The 24,736-nt window shown below is 58.4% G+C and overlaps 1 protein-coding gene across 2 annotated transcripts; it reads left to right on the plus strand.

The window, feature by feature from the left end:
- The first annotated feature begins 13,324 nt into the window (after positions 1-13,324).
- Positions 13,325-22,332, plus strand: LOC121087306 (AN1-type zinc finger protein 5-like). 2 transcript variants are annotated; one of them, XM_040592183.1, is made up of 7 exons: positions 13,325-13,389; positions 13,796-14,225; positions 15,320-15,493; positions 16,956-17,049; positions 17,787-17,905; positions 19,581-19,694; positions 21,549-22,332. In XM_040592183.1, exons 3-7 carry the CDS (start codon positions 15,343-15,345, stop codon positions 21,695-21,697), a joined length of 627 nt encoding a protein of 208 aa, XP_040448117.1. In that variant the 5' UTR covers positions 13,325-13,389; positions 13,796-14,225; positions 15,320-15,342; the 3' UTR covers positions 21,698-22,332. The 2 variants fall into 2 exon arrangements, with proteins under 2 accessions (XP_040448117.1, XP_040448119.1); XM_040592185.1 differs by lacking the exons at positions 13,325-13,389; positions 13,796-14,225 and adding an exon at positions 15,978-16,110 and having other exon boundaries at positions 15,381-15,493.
- The last annotated feature ends 2,404 nt before the right edge of the window (positions 22,333-24,736 follow it).

Below are 24,736 nucleotides of genomic sequence, written 5' to 3' on the forward strand. Positions count from 1 at the left end.
TAATCACTGTTTGCTCTAGCTTGCACCCCACCCAGCTGGAGGGGAACCTCTCCGCCTGCCCAGCCAACGTTATCCCGTCCTGTACCCACAGCTTTTCACCCGGCCTCGGTGCCCACCGAGCCCCCCCGTTGGGGGTGCTGGGCTGCCCCGTGTTCACCAAGCCCCGGCACAGCTGGCTGGGCCAGCCAGCTCTTGCGGTGGCTCTGCCACGGGCTCCCCACCGTGGGCACTGCCCGGTCGTTTCGCCTCGCCGTGACTCAGTTTCCCGTCGGGAACGCTGACCTGCCAGCAGGGAGCGGGTCATGGGGTGAACCTGCTGATGGGGGCTGCAGCGTTGGTGCCCCCCAACCTTGTCCTCAGGTGCCGGCGTGGGGGTGTGCCCCAGGGCTGGGCAGGGGTCCTGTGCCCCAGTGCCAGGCTGAGGGTGGCAGCAGGGTGGCTGCAGGGGAGCCGCAGTGCTTGCAGCCCCCAGCCTTAACATGGCCCCCGGCTGTGGGGGTGACACCACAGAGACCCCCCTGCTCAGGGACAAAGCCCACTGCTTTGTCCTCTCCGTGGCATCGCAGTCACCCTTCCTCCCAACCCCTCTGCCAAAGCGCTTTAGCAGCGCAGAACAAGGGTCCCCCTGGCTGCGCCAGACTGTGCCAGTGCCCTCGGACCATGGGGGCGTGACGTGGCTGCGCTGCCCACGCCAGCCCCCAGCAGCCGTCTGGCTCTGGCATGGCACTGGGCACGTGGCCCTGCCGAAGCGGCGTGAGTCACTGCCCCACGGCGCTCGTTATGCAAAGGCTGGCACAGCCGTGGCGTGGGGCCGTGGCGTGGGGCTGTGGCGTGGGGTGGGTGTCGCTTAGGCACACCAGCGTTGGTGGTGGGTGCAAAGCAGAGCATGGAGAAAGGGGAAACTGAGGCAGCAGTGGAGCGTGCCTGTGCATCCCGCAGCCCATGCGAGGCTGTCCCTGTCCCCACCCAGGGCTGGGGGCTGCGTGGGGGCCGGGGGGCAGCGCAGGCAGGTGTAACTGGAGCCCCTGGGCTGGCCTGACCCGCTCACGTAATGCCCTCCCGGCACTTATGCAATAGCTGCTGCCGTGCGGCTATAAGGGACATCCAGTGCTGCAGCAATTACCTGGCCCTTAATCAGTGGCGATGCAGGATAATGAGGCTAATTGGAGCCGTGGCCAGCAGAGCTGCCAGTGGGCCAGAGAAGGGGCATTTGGTCTCACCCTGCACCCCGAGGGGCCCCAAGCAATTAGTGGCTGCTGAGCCTTTGTTAGGGGCTGCGGGGGGGGACAGGGCACAGCTGGGATGGACCTTGCTGTGCCCCGGGCAGGGGCTGTTGGTGCCCCTGGGGTGGGATGGTGCATCGCATCGCCACTTGGCTGGAGCATGGCATCCCCCTTCCCATCCCCATCCCTGTCCCCATCCCTGTCCCCATCCCCACGCGCCCGTGGCGAAGCGATGCTCAAAGTAGGTCAGTGGGCCGAGGCACCAGGCGTGCAGGATGCTGCAGCATCTGCCTGGGGGGTTCACTATGGGGGGGCGTAGCCCCTGCCCTGGCCATCCCAGCCTCTGCTGAGCCCAGCACCCCGCTTGCCCCACCGGGCTCCAGGGTCCTGCCGAGGGGGCAAAGGCGGCGTCTCCCACGGCCGGGCTGCAGAGCCCTGGTGCACCTCGTTGCACAAATGATGGCCAAATAATGGTGCCTGAAGGAGGGTCCTGGCCCATCCGTGCCACCCCCTTCCTCTCTGCTGCCCCGGGGGGCTCAGCCCAGAGGCAGGGGGGGTACAGAAGGGCTCCCTGGGCAGCTCCCCCCAGCACTTGCCCCGGCTGGGGCAGCAGAGCCTCCACTTGGCACTGGCCCGGGCGCCGCATGGCGCTGCCGAATCTCCAGCGTAATAATTAGGAGATAAACAGGAAAGAGGAAAGGGGCAGATTTCATATTCCGCCCCAGTCCCCCCGAGACAGATAAAAGCAGTGTGGGGGGACGTGAGGGGGCTTTTTTCCCACTTGTTTCTGCTGAATCAAACGTTTTTCCTCCTGCTTAGAAGATTTCCCTGCTCTCTGTGCCTCCCCCCCCCTCTCGCCTTAATGAGGTTTTGCTGTAAAAGTCTCTGAGCCTCCACCGTGGCCTTGAGTTAATCTCCAGGCACCTTCAAAGCCGGGTTGCTCCTGCCCGCCCCCCCCTTCACCCCCCCCCCACCCCCCCCCCGCACTTCACCTCCATCTTTTTTAACTTCCCAGCCTCAAAACTGCCGAATTTCATGCGATGTTGCCTCTCCCGTGCCCGCCGGCAAGCAAGGGGGGACCCGAGGCAGATGGGGGCACACAGGAGGGACACAGTCCCCAGGGCTGGGGCAGGGATGTGGGATGGGGGCTCCCTGGGGGTGTCTCTCCAGGCAGAAAAGCAGCCCACCTTTGGGGGAAGTTTCCAAACTAGGGTGAAAAGGGGGTATCTGAGGATTATTTCTGAGCCGGGAGCAGAGCAGCCACACAGGTGCGGAGCATCCCCCCACTGGGGCTCACCTGGGGATGGCAGTGGGACCACAGGGCTGGGGCTTGGGGCAGGAGAATGGTGCTGGCCAAGGGTCTTGTCCTGGCTCTGCCACGGGAACCAGCTGCTTCCCTGGGAAGGGGTTTGGAGCTGCCACAGCCACGTTTGCAGCCTCGCACAGCCCCGGCTGGCTCCAGACCCTCAACGGCATCCCTGCTGCTGGGACAGTACCCGGCAGGATGGGTGCAGTGTGATCCTCAAAGCACCATTCCATCCCTGGGGGGCTTCTGGGCATCCCCACCTGCCCCATTGCTTGAGTGGGTGCTCAGCCCTGATCGCGGCGGGTCCAAAACCCCAGGGAGAGGAGACGCAGGAGCCAAGAGCACCCAAGGCACTCGAGCATGGGGTGCTGCACCCACCCACCCGCACTCAGGGTACCGGCCACCGCTTGGCTTCCTCCTGCTGCCGGCTGGTGCCCCCAGCTGCCCGCTGTGCCCGTACCTGGGCGTCCCGCTCCAGAGCCGATCTGGAGGCTTTAGCGCAAGTTAATCCCAGCAATCCCTTAATTCCAGGGACCGAAATAGGAAAGATCAGTAGGTCAGTGGGAAAAGCTCTTGGCCAAAGTTAACATGTTAATGCGGAGAGAGAGCGAGTAAAAGAGCAGGGGAGAAGAAAGCACCCAGGGATCTGCTCCGGCTCCTCCCTCTGCCCAGGCTCAGGTCATCCTGCATCCCACCAGGGAGCCGTTTTGGGGATGCCAAGCACCAACCAACAGGTCAGGGAGTCTTGGCAGCTCCAGGTCTGCCACGGTTTGTGTAGGGAAGGGAGTTTTTTCTCCACTCACCCAAACAAACACAACCTCAGCACCCACGTCCCTGAGATGATTTCGCTGCGGTTTAAATCCTGGCCTCCAGAGGCGAAAGGTTGCGTATTAGCACGCTGCACCGCTGAGTGTCTCTAATTAAGGCTTGGCAGGCTCCTGCCTCAGCCCTGTAAGCACCTTTTTGGCTGCTGCTCTGGAAAAAGCCGTGCCGGAGGACTTAGCTTTTAATACAGCCAAAGCCCAGGTGAGCCACCCACCGCTGCCTGCCCAGCACCAAACGGGCCGCTCCCAGCCCCAGCTGTGGATCCCAGTCTGGCTGCACCCCAGAGGGCTTCACCGGGTGGCCTCAGGCACCCCACCCCCCCTCAGCCCTGCGGTGCCAGTGCTGGTGTATCCCAACCGGGACCATCCCTTTCCCCACATCCCGGTCTGCCTTCCCCCAGGCTGGGTGCTTTGGGGCAATAATATCGCTATGGGAGCAGTTTCCTTAAATCCATCTCTGTTACCGCAAGCAGCTTAGCACCAGAAACTCTCTTCCTCTCTGTTCTTTTAATACGATTCCGGCTTAGCAAAGCCCCGGGCTTAGCTGCTGCCCCTGCAGTGCAAGTGAGGAGAAGAGAATTAAATAATATGAAAGCAGAAAACAAAGGGCTCTGCTTGATTTAAGCAGCTGGAGGGGGAGTCACGGTGGCCCAGCCCTGCCCAAGGGGAGCCGCTGGGGTTACCTGCGGAGGGGGATGCTCAGGCGGATGATACAGGGTGCAGCCCCTGCGGGATGCCTCTTTTTTGTGGGTCAGTGGGTCAGGGATGCTCTGATGCTTTCTGTCATTGCTCCTGCTGCTGGGAACACGAGGGAGCCCGTCTCACGGACATGCTTAACCTAAAAGTGCCCTGAACACCTCACTGTGCTTTTTGGTAGCAAATATTCCCATTTCCCAGAGTTTTCCCATCTCAGGCTGTCAGATCCAGCGAGCAGCTTCAAGGAACTCAGTGCCCTTTGCAGAGGCAGCATCACACCAAGAAATGGATTTTCCCCACCTTTCCCAACCCATCCACCACGCTGGTTCCCGGGATGGGGCTTCCTGGCTGCCGGGCAGACCCCGTTCCCCGTGCCATGCCGTGCCGTGCCAATGGACTGGGGGTTATTGCTCATCCTTTGGGTCCCGGCTGGCCGGGCTGGCTCCCATCACCAGCACCATGGCTCACCTTGGACTCCGCTCCCAGCACGGCCCAGCAGCCAGCTGGGTTGCTGAGGAGACGGACTGGTTTATTTACCATCAGGACTGCGATAAGGAGTGTGAAAGGGGAGGAGAAGCACATGGTGTCCAATGTGCCTGACCCACTTTTCCACCGCCCGGGCATCACTTGCCCTCGGCTATTGGATTGCAGTGGCGGACGCACGGGAGGGCAGCTGCGAACACCCTGCTGCTTGCTGGAGCTGCTGTGCCGCCAGGGTTTGGGGTGTCCTTGCTTCCAAACCCCATTTTGTCTGGGCTGGTTGGGAATAGAGGAAAAGCATCCCTGGGCACTGTGAGTGCATCACAGCTGGATGTCAAGGCACCACAATGGGAACAAAAACTCGCGTGAAAGCTTGCTGCAGCAGACTCCTCGTGCCCGTCCTTGGCCGCGGTCCCTGCCACGGCGTGTCCCCCGCCGGCGCTGGCACAGTGGCCCAGATCTGCCATTCCGCATGGCTTCCCCAGCTCTCCCCAGGGCCGGGCGCCGGCAGGCAGGGCGCTCGCTCAGCGCCTCGAACGGGCCGCCCGCTAATCCGACATGACTCTTCCATTAGAGGGGAGATGCCGGCAAAGAGCTTTTCAGTGTTGGAATTAACTCCTTCTCCCACCCTGGAGCTCCCTGACCTGGAGCATTGGCTCTGTCTCCATCACCCGCATGGCCTGGGGTCTGTGGGGTAGGGGGGTTCCCCCCCCCATCATCACCCACAGCCTGGTGATGGGCTCCCTGTGGGACCTGGCTAAGCTCTTGCATGTGCATCTCTCACCCTTCTCCTCTGAGGATGTGTGATGAGAGCAGAGACCCAGCACCGCAGCGCTGGAGGGTGCCGGAGTGGGACCCCACGGGCCCCGCAGCAGCAGAAGGGGCCCTAGCCTGGCCATCCCTGGCCCCAGCTGCAGCGCCAGCCGCTTCCCCTATTGATCTCCTCTCCCGCTGTTAATTATCAGCTCCACTTTAGCCGTGGCTCCCAGCAAAGGGCCTCCCTTGATTTTGGTCATACTCCCCACCGGGCGTGGGGGCTGCTGGGGAGCAGATGGGACCCCAAGGAGCCCAAGGAGCCGGGGGTGGGCAGGGGGTCAGGGTAAGCACCCCAGCTGGAGGGTGCTCCCCAGGCACGGGGACCTGGGACACAGTGGGGACCGATGGCAGGGGGATGAGCCCCAACCAGGAGCCAGCACATGGCCCCCCAAGGGCACAAATGTCCCAGCTCGGAGGTGTCAGCATCTCACATCCAATGTGACACTGTGGTGGGGGGAGAGTAGCAGCAGCTCTTGGGTGGCAGCTGGCTCCGGCAGCAGGGAAGTGTGGAGTCAAAACACAGTGCGGGGTCCGTTCTCCAGGACCACCCCCTGCCCCAAGGGCACCCACCTTCCCATGCCAGGGCAGAGCTGCCCCTCGTGTCCCTGATCCCCTGGCACCATTCAGAGAAGGTGACAGCGGTCCTTGGTCCCCTGCTCCAGGGACAGCATCCTTCCAGAGAGGGGAGACAAAGCTGATCCTGCCTGGTGCTGGCCCCTGCGGTGCTGAACCCCAGGGCAGCATCCATGCTCAGCCTCATCCTGCCTCTGCCCTCCTGTCAGCGTGCTTGGGGCTGGGGTCTGTCCCTTGATGGAGGTCAGGATCCCACCCGTATCCCATTCTCTTGCCCATGGCCATGGACGATGGCCATGACTCCCTACAAAATGCCTGGAGGGATGGCTCATCCCCAGGGTATAGCGGGGAAACTGAGGCACAGAAACAAGGCAGGGACGCACCAAAGGAGAGCTGATGTGGGTCCCAGCCACTCCAGCGGCTTTCACCTCCCATGCCACCATGTGTCCCTGGGAGAGGGGCTTCCAGCATGGGGGACAGTCCTGCAATGGCCAAGGAGGAGATGACTGGGGACGACTGCTGTCCCAGTCCCTCATAGTGACCCCAGGACAGCCCAGTCCAGGGCTGGGGCGGGGGGGGGGGGGGGCGGGGGGGGGGGGGGGCACTCCAGGTTACCCACACAGTGCTTTGGGACCTGGGATGGGGGTCACCCACTGAAGGCAGTTTGGGAGGTCACGCAGGGACCCCCTGCCCTGCACCCAGGGTCTCCCATTCCCCCCAGGAGCAGGGAGATCCAGAAGGACATGTCCACTCCTCCCACCCCAGGCAGGGGCTGAAAACCCCCAGATCATTTTTGTGGGACTCTGGCTGCAAATCAGGGTGTCATCACCTTTTTTCCACACTGGACAGCTCAGACTTCATGGCAGGGTGGAGATGTGGCAGCAGTGGAGGAGACCCTCCCCAAAACCCCGGCACGGAGCCACCCATGAAATATTCAGGCTGTTTGGTGTGATTCCTGCCTTGCTGTAGAGAGCACCATGAATATTGCAGGTGGGCATTAAAGTTTCACAGCTGCCGTGCTTCAGCGCAGCCCCACAGACACTGTTACCGTGGGTAGCCCCTCTGCTGGGACATGTCACACCTTCACCAGGCTCCAGTGACCCGTTTCCCTCTGGTTTACCCCCAAACCAGGTAGTGGTGATGGGCTGTATCCCTGAAGTGCTTCGAGAGCGACAGACTCAAAGGGACAGACTCAAAGGTCCCCACCGTGTCACTGGGATGAAGTGACACAGCTCAAGGCAGAGCCACAGGAGGGTGCAAGGTCCTGCAGGACTGGGGATGAGCAGAGGTGGTGGCCACCCCACCCCAAAGCTCAGCCACGCTCCATCCTGGGGTGGCCTTGCTCCTCCACAGCCCCGAGCGATGCCCACCCCAGGCGCAGGAAGGCATTTGCAACTCCCTGAGCATCTCAGAGAGTTTCATCCTCCATCTCATGAGCTTTCCAGGTCAGACCCCAACAAAGGGGACCATTCCCTTCTCCTCCACCCACTCTCATAACTTGGCTCTTCCCATGTTTATATAACAGCGATGTCTCCCGCAGACCAGGGAGTGAATTGGCCGGGGAGAAATAATGAGGATAATTCAAGTCATTTGGGAAGATGAGGTTTGCGAGGTGCCCAGCGTCTTCCACCTTTTACATGTTGTCTCTAATCATCTGCAATCTCGGATGGCCATTGATGGAGCTCGTTGCTGTGGCGACGGATGAATAGCCCTGGGATTGTACCATGCCAAAAAAGTGCCGTCCTTCCATCAAAACAACAACAACAAAAATATCATTTTGTTCACGAAATTAAGCAGTTTGCAACCAAATAGCAGCGTCTGAAAGAACTCCCGCATCCGTTCTTTCCTCCCGGCTCCCGCAGCCGTGTTGGGTTTGTCAGGAACATGCCCAGCACCCCTGAGAGTCCTTTGTGTGTGCCGGACAAGGAGAAGGTGGTAATTGCAAGGGGGTTTCTAACACACTGAGCCTATTAAAAGGATTTTATATTTACACACGCACACACACACACCTTTCTTCTTCCCCAGATGTGTGTCATGTAGGCAGGGAGTGCAGGGCGCTGCGGCCAGGGGCTGGTGCAGCACTAGGTTAATGTGTTACCTGTGCAGGATTGGACCCAAGCAGGGGTCGGGGACTGGGGGAGAGGGAGGTGGCAATGGCCGGCAGCCAGGCAGGTTGTCGGGGCTCCGGTCCCGCTGCTTCCCTAGGGAAGGGGCGATGCTCAGCGGTGAGAGCCAGCCCGGGGCTCCTGAGCCACGGGAGGACAGCGGGCTGGATGAGGAACACAGGGGTCCTGCCGTTGCCTGCCTCTGTGGTTTTCTGTTGGATCTCCATCCCAGGGGATATGACCGGAGCCCAGCCACTCACCTCCCTGCCCCATGGCTCTGGGAGCATCTCCTGGGGAACACTGCCGGACAGTGGGCAGGCAGCGTCCAGGGACAGGGCTGCTGGGCTGGGAGGGGGCCAGTTTGGGGTCTTGCTCAACCAGGGATCCATCCTGGCTTTGGGTTTGTCTCTGGGAATGGAGGCGTCTGATCCTCCTGATGCTGGAAACCACAAGCAAAGCTCTGGCCACATCTCCAGGCCCACACTGCAGGTATTGCCATGAATAATCCACGTCACCCCACAGGGCCATGGCACATGTTTTGAGCTGGGGGTCTGGTCTGTGCTGGCATCTTTGATGCTCCCAAACAGTGCTAGCCAGTGATGGGGTGTAAATGGTGTAATTCAGAGCTTGCAAGAGCATAAGAAACCAAGTACCCGTAGGGCAAGCATCCAGCTGGCAGCTTGGGAGAGCCCTGGGGTGCGGTGGGGTTGGAGCCAGCCCCTGCGTGTTGGGGCAGTGAGGAGAGAAAACATTTTACAGAGGACCACGAGGATGAGAAACAGGCCAAGTTCCCTCGTCTTCAGCTCCTCTTCGGGTGAGAGCCCTGGGCAGTGCTTTGCCAGCGTCCCCAGAGCCCTCCACCTTCGCTGGGCTCAGTGAGAGCCAGATGGAGGCACATCTTGGCTGCACAGAGAAACGGGGCAGTGAAGCAGGCTGGGGAGATTAACTCTGCGGGGAAAACAAGCTCAAGCAGATGCTGCTGAGCCGAGGACGTCTGTGCGGCTGCGCGTGTGTGTTTGCATGCACACGCATGTGCTACGGGCGTACACAGGCACGCGTGTGCAGATATTAAGTACTTGCATGCATGCAGATGTGTGTGTTCAACCAAGCTGATGAACCAGTGTCTCGCCTCAGAGGGGCAGGCAGAGTATTGGAAATGTGTCCTCATCCTTTAATTGCACTGCTTTGATAACAGTAATAATTGGCTAGAAATCGATATGGTTTTTTGCTCCTGTTTCTCCCATCCTGCCTCACCCAGCCCTCCCCACCCCGGAGGCCTCGCTGCCTTTAGTGGGGTGACATTTAAATGCTCTGCCATGGCCATTAGATAACCCAGGCAGAGAAGATGCTCAGGAGAGGGCCGCTGCAGCCAGGCAGCGGGCAGAGGTGGAGGCAGCTGCTCTCTCTGCTGCCACAGCTCAAGGGCAGATGGAGACGATGCTCTAGCTGCGTGGAGTGACAGCGGTGGGTGACCACAGTGGATCTGGGGACAAGGGGAGAGTGGAGCAAGGAAGGGACAAACGCAGGCTGCCTCAGCCAGGAGCTCCCTCCGGCTTTGGCTCTGAAAATTGTGCCAGAGCATCACGGGAAAATGGGTATTAATAGCCCTGCTGCCCAGCCTGCCCTGCTCCCCATGCTGCGCCCCCTGCCCCATGCCCCTGTCTCCCAGCACCCTGTCCCCCACTCCTGCCCCACCACGCCGTTCACAGGCGGGATGTCGGAGCCTGAAGTCAGGCAGCTCCTGGTCTCCTTGCAGCCTCCCTGGCAGAGCATCCCTGTGCTTCACCTGCCCAGAGGGGTCTGCTGGGGGCTCTGCCCCCTGAAAAGCTACCCCCTCACCCCCCCGAGCTCTGTAAAGCCAAAGGACCTGGGGAGCAGGATGGCAGCGCTGGAGGGTGCATGGAGACCCCCTCCCCCGGGGGCCAGGGGCACCACGGGCTGGTGCTGGTGGCTTCAGAGCCCCTGGCTGGCATTACCCGAGGGGCCATCGCTAGCCAGGTGGGACTCCAGTGCCAGAGAGGGACCCCCTCTAGCAGGGCTGGCGGTGGGCGGGGTGTGCCCGGGAGGGTGAAGGGTGCGTGGGTGCGTGGGTGCCACCTCTCCGTGGGTGCGGTGCCACCTTTCCGCGGGACCCTGGTGCCACCTGGTGGCCAAGCGGCCGTGGCCAGGGCCCGGGGCTTGTGGTTCTCACCGCTGCTGGCCCACGGCAACCGTGCGGCTGCCGGGGCCTGGGGGGCTCGGGGGGCTGGGGGGTGCTCGGGGGGGCCGGGATGCTCGGCGGCCGGGGGTGCTCAGGGGCCGGGGATGCTCGGGGGGCGGGGGGTGCTCGGGGGGCCGGGGGTGCTCGGGGGGCTGGGGATGCTCAGGGGCCGGGGATGCTCAGGGGCTGGGGATGCTCAGGGGCTGGGGATGCTCAGGACCCAGGGATGCTCGGGGGGCTGGGGATGCTCAGGGGCCGGGGATGCTCAGGGGCTGGGGATGCTCAGGACCCGGGGATGCTCAGGACCCAGGGATGCTCGGGGGGCTGGGGATGCTCAGGGGCTGGGGATGCTCGGGGGGCTGATGATGCTCAGGAGCCAGGGATGCTCAGGGGCCACCCACCCAGCCCCTCAGCTGAGTTCATTTCCCACACCAGCCAGTGCAAATAAACTGCACCAAAAGCTCCTTTTGCACGGCCAGAACTGGCCCCCAGGGCCCTCTGAGAGTAGAGCCCTGTCTGCACGTTGGCCACAAACCAAAGGCAAGCAGAAGCCCCTGCCCGGGGATCTGGGCCAATGCACAAAGTTTTTTGTAGCCCCCACAGCCAGCAAGACAGTGGGAAACACCCGAGCAGAGCTTGGCGGTGGCTTCTCAGGGTTTTTTCCCCAAGCCCCAGCACAGCTGGGCAACAGGCACCATCTCCTGCAGCGATCCCGGGCACCCAACAAGCGCGGTTTGCGGGAGCAGCGGGAAGGCCAGGACCCCGGGCACGGGGGCTTGGAGGCGAATCAGCCCCATGACAAGCTGGGTCACCAACCGAAGCTCTGATAAAAAAAAACCCAGCAAATATCACCCAGGGCTTAGGGAAGAGCAGCAAGAACAGTTTGTAGCCGGGAATCCCTTCCAGCTGGAGACTCAGAGCATCCCACCCTCCTTTTCCATGTGGGATGGCAGCAGTGCCCCATCTCTGTGGGGTCAGCAGTGATGCCCGTGGGTCTTGGGGCTGCAGGGAAGCTGCCTGGGGTGAGGCAGAGGGTGAGTATGTGCTCACGTCGATGAATTCCATACTGCAGAAATACACGAGGGGCACCCCCAGCTGCCAGCTCACCTATTCATGGGGTAAGGCCCCAGCCCTGAGAGCTGGGGGTGGGGGGTATTCCCAGCCCCTCTCCTATAGCTGGGGTAGAGCCAGCTGCCTCCTGGCCCCTATAGTTTGGGTGGGGGAGAAGTGTTGCCCCCGCTTCTCCCGCAGTGGCTATAGATGGGGACATCCCCAGTGCTCTGCCCTATAGCTCGGGTCCAGCCGATGTCTCAGCCCCTATAGCTGGGGAGGAAGGTCCTGGCTCCCTCCTTATAGTCAAGGAATATGTGTCCCAGCCTCTATAGCTTGGGGGATAGGGGGGTCACTCCCGCATCCTATAGCCTGGGTCTGACTGTATCCCAGGCCCTACAGTGGATCCTCCCCTCTGTAGTGGAGTCTGGCTGTGTCCCACCCCTTATACCCACAGGGGGGTCCCAGCCCCTTCAGCTATAGCCGGGGTACAGCTATACCCCAGCCCCTATGCCCACAGGGGGGGTCACAGCCCCTATAGCAGAGGCACACCTATACCCCAGTGCCTGTAGCTGAGGGTTCACGCCCCCTCCCCTATAGCCAGGGCACAGCTATACCCCAGCCACTATAGCTGAGGGTTCACAGATCTTTCCCCTATAGATTTGGCACAGCTATACCCCAGCCCCTATAGCCGGGCATACTATAACCCAGCCCCTGTAGCCAGGCACAGCTATACCCCAGCCTCTATAGCTGAGGGTTCACAGCCCCCTCCCCTATAGCTGGGGCACAGCTATACCCCAGCCCCTATAGCTGGGCACACTATACACCAGCCCCTATATGCACGCCACAGCCCAGCCCCTATATCCGGCCACACCAGTACCCCAGCCCTTATAGCCAGGCACACAGGTACCACAGCACCTATAGCCTGGCACACTATAACCCAGCCCCTATAGCCAGGCACACAGGTACCCCGGCCCCTATAGCCGGGCACACTATAACCCAGCCCCTATAGCTGGGCACACCGGTACCCCTGCCCCTATAGCCGGGCACACAGGTACCCCGGCCCCTATAGCCGGGCACATCGGTACCCCGGCCCCTATAGCCGGGCACATCGGTACCCTGGCCCCTATAGCCGGGCACACCGAGACCCCAGCCCCTATAGCCGGGCACACTATAATCCAGCCCCTATAGCCGGGCACACAGGTACCCCAGCCCCTATAGCCAGGCACACTATAACCCAGCCCCTATAGCCGGGCACATCGGTACCCTGGCCCCTATAGCCGGGCACATCGGTACCCCGGCCCCTATAGCCGGGCACATCGGTACCCTGGCCCCTATAGCTGGGCACACCGGGACCCCGTCCCCTATAGCCAGGCACACTATAATCCAGCCCCTATAGCCAGGCACACAGGTACCCTGGCCCCTATAGCCGGGCACACAGGTACCCCAGCCGCTATAGCCGGGCACACTATAACCCAGCCCCTATAGCTGGGCACACAGGTACCCCGGCCCCTATAGCCAGGCACACAGGTACCCCAGCCCCTATAGCCGGGCACACAGGTACCCCGGCCCCTATAGCCGGGCATACTATAACCCAGCCCCTATAGCCAGGCACACAGGTACCCCGGCCCCTATAGCCGGGCACACTATAACCCAGCCCCTCCAGCCGGGCACACAGGTACCCCAGCCCCTATAGCCGGGCACACAGGTACCCCGGCCCCTATAGCCGAGCACACAGGTACCCCAGCCGCTAGAGCCGGGCACACTATAACCCAGCCCCTCTAGCCGGGCACACCGGGACCCCGGCCCCTATAGCCGGACACACAGGTACCCCGGCTCCTATAGCCGGGCACACTATACCCGAGCCCCTCCAGCCCGGCACACAGGTACCCCAGCTCCTCCATCCGGGCCCGGGCCCCCCGGCCCGCTCCCCCCGGCCCCCGCTGCAGTGGCGGCCCCGTCCCGCCCGGGCCAGGCCCTCCCCGGGGGAGGGCGCTCGGGGGCCGCGGTCCCGCCGGCAGCGCCCGCCATGTTTCCCGGCAGCCCGCCCTGCCCGCCGCCCGCCTGAGCCTCCCGGCGGCCGGCCCGGCCCGGCGGCTGCCCGCCTCCGCCGCCGGTGAGTGGAGCCCGGCGCGGCCCAGCGGCGCGGCCCGGCCCAGCCCGGCCCGGCCCTGCCCGCCGCCGCGCAGGCCGCAAAGCCTCGGCCTCGATTTCCACGGCGGGCGGGGAGCGGGGCGCGGGGCCCGGCCACGCTGTGAGCGGGGTTGGGGGGGGGAGGTGTGCACGGGGAGATGTGCCCTCCGGGGCAAGGCCGGGCGGCTCGGCCGGGGGATGGCGGCGTGGGCGTGGGTGGGTTGCCCGCGGGGGGCAGGGGCAGGGCTGCGGGGGGAGCGGTGCGGGGCCCCTGCCGTTCATTTCAGCGGGCTCTGCGGCCAGGCCGTGCGCTCAGCCGGCGGGGGCCGAACCCTCAGGGAGGGCAGAACTCGCCCGAAGTCGCAGCGGCCGTCGCCTTCTCTCTCCAGGGACACCCAACATCCGAAGCAACTGCTGAACACTTGGTGTGCGGCAGGCCGGTGGCCTCGGCCGGGATCCCGCCTGCCAGGCACGTTCGGGGCGGCGGGGACGGGAGAGGCCAGTTTGGGCAGGGACGGACGGCTGCCCGGGTGCTGTGAAGAACGAACGCCTGCCCTGGTGCAGGGATCCAGCCTGCCCTGGTGCTGGGACGAACGCATACCTGCCCTGGTGCTGGGACGCACACCTGCCCTGGTGCTCAGACAAACAAACGCCTGCCCTGGTGCTGGGATCCAGCCTGCCCTGGTGCTGGGAGCACTGGCCTGAGCTCTGCCAGGGGAGCCACGAGTGCAGAGCGGAACCTCCTGTCACCTGGTTGAGGACAAGGAGGAATAAACCAGAGCTGATCTACTTCCATCCCGTGGGAGTACCCCTAGGAGGGTAATTATTTCATGTTCCTATTGGTTTAGTCCCTTGGTGGGAGCAAGTTTTGTAGGAGAGTGGAAGAAGTGGCAGTTAGCTGTGAAGCGGTGGGTGCTTTGTGCACCCCACAAAGGGGATGGATGGGTGCTGGGGACTCCCAGCAGCAACACCACGTCTTTGCACCCAAGCTGGAGCCACCTGGACCTGCCATGGTCCCACAGATGCCCTCTCCCCTTGTCTTCTGTCCAAGCTGGACTGGTGGCAGCCACATTGTTTGCACATGTCTGAACGGGTGTCTGTTGTTGCTGGGATTGCTTATGGTTCTCATTTGAAGGAGTGCGGTGCAGTTTGGCCATGTAAATGCTGAACCGTGCGTGGCTGGAAGGGGACAGTTCCTGGGTTTGGAGGTAACTGCGTGTGGTCCAAAGAGAAATTATTAAGATTAATTTTAAAAGTAGGTTTCACTATGTCTGCTGTTTCCCCCCAGGAAGGTGTTCTAGAATCACATCTTACTGCTGGAAAGAAACCTTATTTCTAGCCTAACCGTGCTAATGTTCCCCTTATCTGCCAGCGTATGTCAAAACCAAGAGGCAATGCATTCTTTTTGCATCACTTGCATCATCTTCCTGAGAACTAAGAAACTAAAAGAGGCTTGAAATGAAAACAAATGCCATTAAGTGCAAAATGTTAACTAGCTGGCCATTTGAGTGGCATTCTTTGTTTCAGTGTTTGCAGCAGTCATTAGTCCCGCTACAATGGCACTTCTTGTTACCATGGGAGAGTGGATGTTCAGGCCTTGTGTGCTTGTCTTTCCCGGGAGTTCAGGGAGCCTCGTGGTATGAGGAGGGAGTACCAGGAGCTGGTTCCTGTTGGCTTTTCAGACTGGCTGTGGGCAGCTGAGCTCCGGATGGCTCCAGGCCCCAGGCCCTGGATCCTGTGGCCACTTGCGAGCCCTGGCTATCCTGTGCTGAAGGGACTTGGATTGCATTGTTTTGCTTGTGCAGGAACTGGACTCTCTCGGGATCCTTTGGGCTCCTTCCTGATCAGCTGCAGTGCACAATGAACGAGTGCTCCAGCCCTAACAGCTGTCTCATTTTTATTCCTGTTTGTAGCTTGTCGCCTTGGAGGAGAGAGGATGGCTCAGGAGACAAACCAAACCCAGGTGCCTCTGTTGTGTACCACAGGCTGTGGGTTTTATGGCAGCCCCCGGACCAACGGGATGTGCTCCGTTTGCTATAAGGAGTTTCTACAGAGACAGCAGAGCAGTGACCGGATAAGCCCCCCAGGTAGAGGATTTTTGTCTGAGAAATGTGTCTTAAATGGGTGTCTGGATGCAAACTGTGTTAAGCAGCTGGAGTGGAGCATGGTACTGGTACTGGCACTGGCTGCCAGCAGACATACTCCCTCCCAGAAAACTCGTCTCTTCCTTTTCGTGTAGAGCCAAGGCTCTAAATCAAAGACTTGAGCCTTTGAGCACTTCTGTTGCCTGTAAGGGATTCAGTTGTTTTCTTCCCAGTCCCAGCTGTTTGTGAAGCCACATCCCAGTCAGCACCTTCTGGTAAACTGTAAAACTTCACTGGCGCTAGCAATGGCCCAGATTTTTAGCTATTACCTGCTCCCTGAGCTGTGTGCTGGCTGCTGGGAACCACAACAGATCCCTGAAATGAAATTTTAGCTGGGAAGAATTTGGCCTTTTGAGTTTGTATAAGTTCCTTATCTAAACAGCATTGACAATCAAAACCAATGACATAAAATGTTTATTTCTTGCAGCTAAACATAGCTGACATATCACTGAGCTGGGAGGCAGCTTGGTGCACGGAAAGGATGCTCTTTCCATCATTAGCAGGATTTTCTTTTGCTGAGAGTTTGTGCAGATGCCCCATGTACCGACTTTGCAATACCGGTGAGAAACACCTTCTAGAGATCTTCTGCAGTTTTGTTCCTGAATGTAAGAATGGCTTTCCTTGAATGACGCCCCCAAAATATATATTGGGAACAGAGCTCTTCCTCACAAAGGGGTTTTCTAAAGACCCTGACTTAGATCCTCAGCGGACATAAACCCAACATGTTTCTGTTGAAGCCAGTTCCTTTCAGCAGATGAGGATCTCGTTCTTGGACCTTGGAGAAGTTGCAAAGTAATGTTGAGTCAAGATTTATGGGTAACTGCAGTACTTTCATTTATCCTGATAGGAGAATATTTATGCTGATGTGGAGTTTGCTTTGCAGTGCTGAGGAGGAGAAGGGGAATCAAAGAATGACGGAGGTGTCGTGGGTGACTGAAGTCAGATTTTACCAGATATTAAAAAAACCCAGATAATGGAAGGTATTCAGCACCTAACTCCTGCAAATAAACCCTCATCCCTCAAAAGGGAGCTCGCAGATCCTGAGAAGCTGAACAGGTCTCCATAAATGAGGCCTGCAGTTCTCAGGAAGACGAGCAGCTAATTTCAGAAGGATGATCCTGATACAAGGACTCATTCCTGATCTAATGTAAGAATAGTTGTGCTGGGTCATGATGCAGTCTATCCAGCCCTGATGTGTTATCCCCCCAGAGACCTATGCACAAATTCAGAGGGGAGAGTATAGGAATAGGGGATCTGGGAGTGATCCCAACAGGGGTGCGCTCTCCCGGCTCCTGGTAGGGAGCCTGCTGAAAGTGCTCATCCTGCTTTCTCTTTGGCCATCAAGCACTCAAGGAACTTGCTGATATTTTTAAGAGTTTACCAAGACTGTTATCTTGTTTTGTAGCACCCAGTGGTCCCAACAGCAGCCCCATGGCTTCAGATTCAATTGCAGGGCAGCGTGCAGAGGGAGACTCCACACCTGAGGATGCAAAAGCCAGGTAGGGGCATAGTCTGGAGGGGGTGGATCTACAGCCATGCTAAAAACCCGCTTTGAGATGAGGGGTAGGCTCTCATCCTTTGTAAGGCTAAGGGGAGATGTAAAGTGGGCTGGATCAAACACTGTTCATCGTAACCCTGGTTTATTTGGAAGATTCTCAATCAGTCGATGTCCCTGATGATGATGACTGATGATAGACCTGATGCTCTATGATGCATAGAGCCAGGTACCAGAGGGTTGGTAGTAAAGTAAAATCTGTAGTAATATAAGTGGCATCCTGGTTCTCTTGGAACCGGTGCACCTTGTCTGTCACTAGCTGTGTCAAACTGTTTGGTTTCAACTCAGTTGGAAGCTGTGACAGAAGGATTAGGGACCGGAGTCACGTTTGATAGGAAGGAGCATAGTACTGCATTGAGCTCTACTATTGCATTACAGTCCTGACTTATAACTCTGTTTCCCTGTCCCTGGGCTTGTTTGGATGGGCTGTTGCCTTGGCTTTGAGATATAACTGGGTAGAAAAGGAAACTGAGGTCATCACAGATGCGTTCTGTTTGTGACTCTGAAGAACTTTGATCCCAAATCTTGAGGGAAATTGGCCTGCTCTATTCCTGAGCTACCTCTGAGTATAATCAAATTAAATTTATGGGATGAAGGTCTCCCCCACATCACTGTTCAGCAAAAGAAAATACTTATGTTTGCTCTATGGCTGATTTGTTTGTTTGTTGCAAATGATCCCAGTGCTCAGACTCCTGTGACCCATCAGATGACGGCCATGAGCATATCCAGAGAAGAAAACAGCAGTGAGACAGAAGAGTTCATTAAGACAGAAGAAGCCTCATCAGCATCTTCCTCGTCAGGTAGACTGATTGGTTTGGCCTTTGCACAAGTCTGAATGACACCGATCTCACAAGTCGGTTTGAGCAGCAAGTTCAATACTGGCCACTAACTGCAGGGGACAGTTGTTACCTCCCAGCAGTAAAGGTACACCAAGCAAGGGAGCTAAGGAGAGAACCGTTTGTTTGTTAGTGAAACAGGGAGAGGAGGAAATGCTCTGCCTGAGGGCAGGCCAATAGTGATTGCTTTGTGGGCTGAGGGCTGAGTAGCTGCCAGCCCTCACTTGCTGTCAGGAGGATAATCTTCCATGACGCCTATCCTAGTGAATGGCAGAAAGCCCGGAGCGTCCCGCAGCCTGCTGCACAGCTGTTGTTAGCTACAGTTCCCTGCCATCTCTCAAGGGAGGAAAGGAGACAGATCCAATATAGTCTTGGGAGAGGGGAGTCGTGTTTGTGGCGGTGCCCAGGGGCAGCTGTTGACCGATTGTTGTTGTCCTGTGTGGTGGGAGGTGTATCTGCCCCTCAGAGGGGAATGTTACCGCTGTTGCTTTGTTCATGAAGTGGGTACCCTGAAGTGATGGAGGAGCATGGGTCTCATTGCCCAGTGGGGTACATCCTCCAGTTGATGAGTTACAGGGTGAGCTGTTGTGTTGCAGCAGAGCCATAACCGAGGAACACTGCACTGGAGACACCCTCCTTTAGCTGACAGTTTGCTTGCACTGAAAACTAACCCCCACCCCAAGAATTGTTGGTTGCTAAAAAACAGGCTGTAGTCACCACACATGACGGTGCATTTTAGATTTGGTAATCCCTTGCCTGCAAGCCCAGGAGACGATTTACAACGATGAGAGACTGTTAGGTGAAAGAGAGACTCGGAAGAGGCTGCCCCTTTCTTCCAATTGTGTGATTTTTAGAAAGTTGTTTTGGGTCAGATCCACAAAGCTAGCTCTGCCTCTTGATTGTTTATCTCCTTAGCCTGATTTTCAGAGCAGCGTGCACTGCAGGTGTGTATCTGCTAGTAGTTAGTGCTCCTCCCTTCTGTTGACTTCTCTAACCTGCTTAGGTACTGTAGGAAATCCTGCTAAGCATGAGTGACCTTTAACAATCTGGCTTTCAGAGCTCAGTTTTCCTTTTGGTAGATTAGAGGCAGTGATGAGTATCTGTGTAAAGCATTCTGAGACCTACATATGAGGAACACTTATGTAAGAGTCAGCAAAAATAATTACTAGCGCTTACAAGGGGTTAACTTTTTTTTTCCCCCCGCAAAGATTAACTCTAGGCTCAGCTGCCGCAGTTGAGTTACTCTGCATCAGCTGAGCTGTAATAACTATCCAGATACATGCTTAACTTATGGCAAGCACCAGGTAATTCTACTTAGTATTACTTTTTCTCAGCAGGAGCTAAACAGCATCATGTTACCTTACATATGCCTTGGTTAAACTGTAATATCTCCTTCATGTTTCTGAGCCTTGGACTTAAGGAATTTGAAAGAGAGAGAAAACGTGAGGTTGTGTGACCTGTAGGTCTCTGTGGAACAAGGCAGATCTCACAGTTTGGGGTATGTCGGCCAGGGAAACATGCACACAGAGGTGTCTGGCACAGACCCAGAGTCAGTAGGGCCTCAAGCAGCTCCTGTAATAAAACAAATGTGTTGCTTGGTTTATCAAGAAGGGTAGCAAACCTCTTGCCTCTGTTTCAGGTACCCTGCTTGAAGTATCCCAGAACACCACAGCTGAGGATAAGACAGCTTCAGAAAAACCGAAACAGAAGAAGAATCGCTGCTTCACTTGCCGGAAGAAGATAGGGCTAACCGGTAAGACCCTGGCTGTGGGAGAACTTGCCTTGGGCCTTAGTAGCCTGGTTTCGTAGCCCTGCGAAGAGACCTGCTTGTGCCATGGTACCTCCTGGGTTCAGAGGGTTGATGTGGGTCGGTGGCTGGAGGTACCCCTCCATAAAGCACGTTACATCCCCAAGATGCGGTGCTGCAGGGGCGGTGGGAGCGGAGCTCTGAGCTGCGAACAGTGCTGTTTGAGGCAGTAGCCCGGGGAACCTGCCGCTCACTGTCAGGGTCCCTGCCAGCCCTTGGATGCAGGATTGCGGAACTGGATGGAGCCAGTGCCTCTTGGGTTATTTCTGCTGCTTGGTAAAACCTGCTTGTAGAAGCAAAGGCAGCGCTCACTGTGGATCTATTTCTGCTCCTATTCAAGTCAGCAGTAAAGCTTTCATAATAGTGACACGAACGGAGTTAGATCCAAAATCCCAGTTAGACCTGAAAATCCCACTCCAAGACTCATCCCATTTGTTAATGCTACTTGACTTCCCCGGTTAGCTTCCTGAGAGGAGGCTGGCTTTCAGTGTTCAGCCTGTAAAGCTGAAGAGAGAGGTGCTGAGATGGTGTCAGGTGACTGGTAGCAATGGGAAAACTGCCCCTGGAAAGCGAAGCAATTACCTTGGCTGCGGTTTGTTAATAAAAACATCGTTCTCCTAAATTGACTCTGGTATTTAGTGTTTCCCTGGAAAAAGTGAACTCTAGAGCCATGTGGGTCATGCTGTTTTAGTGGAGCACTTGCCTCTGCAGCCTCCTCGGTGCGTTCAGCAGTGGGGGACCGCACACGCATTTCTGGTTTTGGTGGTGTAAGCTGCTTTGGCAGGGTCTGGCCTGGGAGCTTTGCCCAGCACCTGGCACTGTGGAGCCCGAGCTTGCTTGCAGATTTGAGGGTGCTGTCCTAGAGTACATGCAGGTTTATAAGCCTGGAACCGGGCAGGGTCCTCTGTGCCCAACCTTCAGATCTGCAAGGAGGATTGTTTTCCTGGATGAGTGTTTCCCTAAGAGCTTCAAACAGTGAGAAGTTTCCTCTCCTTTAGGAACCAATGTGCAGAGAACTCCTGTGAATTCTGGGCATTTAGGATGAGTTTTCTCAAACAGGAGTAAACTGGCACCTCGTAGCAATGGGTTTGTGGTCTTCACAGCCTGTGTTGGAAAGATGTGAAAGGAAATGGTGTGATTCACAGCCAGTGCGATGGGGAGCTGATCTGCTCTCCTGCAGCAAACCCCCTCCCTGCCTCAGTTTCCCAGTGTGCTGTGATAACAGTAGCACATCTGAACGGCATTGTCTCTGGGTGAAGTGACTAAACTATGAATTTTGAAGCCTAAATAGCTCAAAAGTAATCCTAACGAGCTAAAGGTTTTGCTACTTGCCGGCTTATTGATGGTCAGTCCAAGTGCTGTTGCATAATGCCTGGGGAGCCAGGCTGGCTTGGAGGGCTCAGCTCCAGCTCAGGCAGCCTGCTCGCTGCCTGGGGAGCCTGGTCTGGATTAGCAATCTGGCACTCTGCAGTCCCTGGCATGTCCCTTGTCCCCAGGGACCACAGAGAGCAGCTGCTCTGGGAGCGCTTCCCACCTCTGTGACAGCTGGGGCTGCCCAGACCACGCGTGCGCTCATGGGAGCTGCTAAGCCAGAGGAAAGCAAAGAGCCACCCGTGATCTTCTGCCACGCTGAGAGTCCCTTTTGCCTGTCGGGGACAGTGGCCCCCCTCCGTTGTCTGACCCTCTTTCTGCATTAGTGGAGTTTCCTGGCCTGGCAGGAAAGAGCAGGGCCCCTGCTGCCTTCCTGTCCAGCTGGATGGGACTAATGCAGCTTTGTCTCTCTGCTCTTCCTCCATTCAGGCTTTGACTGCCGCTGTGGGAACCTGTTCTGTGCCATTCACCGGTACTCTGACATGCATTCCTGCCCCTACGACTACAAGGCAGAAGCCGCTGAGAAGATCCGTAAGGAGAACCCCATCGTTATTGCTGAGAAGATCCAGAAGTTGTGAAGGGGGCTGAGCAGCTCGAACAGCAGCCAGGTGGCCTGGTGCTCCTCTCCTTCCTCCCAGCCTTTCTCCTCTTCCTCCCAGCCCCATCGGTGGTGCGATGGGAACGCCAGCAGCACACATGAACCAGCACCTGGACATGGGGACTCCTTGCAACTCTTTGGCAGACAGTTGACATTCCTTCTTTCCCTTCCTCCTGTCTGACAGCCACAGCTGAGCTGATCCATCCTTGACCAAGCTTCCCAAAGAAAAAGGGACCATCCTGCCCCGCAGCTCCAGTGCTAAAACCTTCGGACTTGTTTTCTGCTGGGGCAGTTTTTGCGGCAGCGGGGCTCTGCTGGGCAGCCTTTCCCTTCAGCCAGTAGCTGAGTCCTGTGAACACACGGGACTCACAGCTGGACCCCACGAGCAGCCACTGGACTTTGTTCCCTCTGCCCCACCATCTCTTTGTGGCGGATATAACCCAGGGAGCTGGGGAATCCTGGCAGCAAGGCTGCCTTCTGCTCCTTGAGAGGTGTTTCTTTAGTTTTGACACCCCAAATACCCTTCCCCTTCCTTTCAGACACTGTTGTTGAAGCACTGAGGTGGTTAAGCAGCAGAGTACTGGCACAGTAAAGTTATTTTGTGGCTTGAAGCGACATAGACACACTCCAGCCACAGATCAAGACCTTTAGGAAAGTACTGCTCGCTGCTTCATGCCTCTTGCCGCAGGCAGGGAGTGAGACAGCCTGCTCACTCTGAGTCCAGGGCTGTGGCTGGGCTGCGGGACACCCTTGCACCAGCCTCCCGTGCTTCAACGTGCCCTGAATAACCGCTGGCTGCTTCCCAAGCGAGGTTTGTTGCAACACAGCAGTGCCTGCGCCTCTCCTCTCCCCTCTGCTCCCTGCCTTCTGCCTTACACAGTTCTTTCTCATCAGGGTTGTGCACACAGCTCAAACCGCCCAACCGCCGCTTCCTTTCCTGTCCCTGCATGCAGGCGGATGGCGGGGACCCTTCCTCCCCTGTGGGCCGTGCTGGTGTTCAGTGAAAGCCTTTCTCCCCTGTGAGCATGTTGGCTTGGGAAGCCCACCCAAATGCCTTGCTGTCCCACCTCACTGCTTGTCCTCGTGGGATGAGAGGTAGGGCCAGATCCCCAGGAGATGCTCCAAAAGCCAGACAGAGGGATCTGGGGAAAGGCACACGGAGGGCTGCAGGGCACGTGAAAAGTCAAGAGGAGGGACCCGGGGTGCCCAGAAGCACAAGGTGGGGGCTTTCAGAGAAGCCCATGGAGAACCCTGGGGAGCCAGGAAAGGACTTGGAGAGCTCTGGGTCTGCTGAAAGACTCATGAAGAGTTCTTGGTGCTGGAAGACTCAGGGAAGGCTTCAGGGTGCAAGGGAAAGGAAATGGAGAGCTTTGGGGTGCAGTGAACATGCTCAGAGGACTCGAGCACCCCAAAAGGCATCTGGAAGGCTCTGGGGTGGGGGGAAAGCCAAATGCCAGGCTTGATAGCACTCCAGGAAAGACATGTGGAGGGCTCTGGGGCTGTTGGAAAGGAAAACGTGGAGCTTGAGCACACAGCGCAAGGCAGGCGGGCAGCTCCTGAGGGGTACCGAAGGCCACCTGCACCACACGGGGGTCTGCGACCGCCCTGGAGGGGCTTTCCTCCTTGGAAACACCAGGAGCGGGGCTGTGGCCGCAGGGCTCGCAGTCTCACAAGCAGAGAAACCCCAATGAGTCCCAGGGGAAAAGCAACAGCCTCTGGCCCACTTCTGGCCGTCCCACGCTTTGGAAGTGTTTCCCTCAGTGGTGGCTCGTACAAGAGAGCGGAGCTGCAGGGGCTGAACCGGCAGCCTGGGGAAATCACGGCAGCTCCTTCCAAGGGCCAGTTCCCTCCCCTGCTTGTGGCAGTTTTGCCACAGTGATTGCAGTGGGGTCATTCCAAAGGTTTCCTTTTTCCCATCTGATTTCAGCCAAAGTGGTGTGTGCCCTGCGGCACTTACCATCATACGGCGTTACTGGGAAGATCGAGACCTCCAAAACCAATGCAAATCCCCTGCTGGTGCGGAGCGGAGGCGAAGCTGGCTCTTGCCAGCCTTTTCTTCAGGTTTTTGCTTCTGGGGCATATTGGTGTCACGTCTGGAGCACGCGAGTGGCAGCACGTTTTAGTGCTAGGATACGCCCGGGCTGGGAGCGTGGCGCTGCGTGGCGAGGCTGTTTCACCGTCGAGGTTTTTGCTGAGAATGAGCCATCGCTCCCTGGGAGGAAGCCGGGAGAAACTGCAACCCCCCCCCTTTGCCTGGTGTTCACATGAAGGTTGCGAGCCCCTGGGGACGGGAAGCAGCTTCCATGGATGCAACGGGAAAGCCCACGCAGCTAAAGGGCAGCCACCTGCTTCTCCACCACCTACCTTTTCCTCTTGATTTCCTTCCTCTTCCTAAGTGTAAATATTAATACAGTCTAGTTTGCTTGGATGCTGTGGATGGTTTGTTATGGGCCTGGATGTGTCGCACGCCGGCAAAAGCTCAGCTCGGGACTCTCCTAGGTGGCTGTGGGGCTCTGTGCCTCAGTTTCCCCCTGGATAATAAATAACCTTGCCTGCTGCTGGTGGGGGTTGGAGTCCCCCGGTGCTGGCACCCAGACTCCCAGGTTCTGTCCCCACCGCCCTGGTGCGCAGGCTGTCCCCTGTCCCCTTAGAGGACCAAACTCTCCCTTAGCCCTAGGGGGCCGTGGCGGGGGAGCTGCTTTACCTACCCGCGTGTGCAGGGCTGGAGTGGGGCCTGGAGCGGCCTGTGACCCGGGGAGGGGAAGGAAAGGGGGTTTGGGCTGGCGCCTGGGACCCAGGTGGGACTCCGGCGCGGGCCCGAGCCGCCCCCCTGCTCCCCCTATCCAGCCCGGGGGGCGTTGGGAGGGGGACGTGTGGGGGGCTCCGTGCGTGGGTTCGCCCGCCTACCCCCGCCTTGGCGCCGGCGGCCACCAGGGGCGGGCAGCCCCGGGCAAGGCCGCGCCGTTCCCCTGGCAACGGGGGCGGGGAGATGGCGTCACTTCCGGGCGGGAGCGGGCGG

This window comes from Falco naumanni, chromosome 4, assembly GCF_017639655.2.
Source record: "Falco naumanni isolate bFalNau1 chromosome 4, bFalNau1.pat, whole genome shotgun sequence".
Taxonomy (NCBI): domain Eukaryota; kingdom Metazoa; phylum Chordata; class Aves; order Falconiformes; family Falconidae; genus Falco; species Falco naumanni.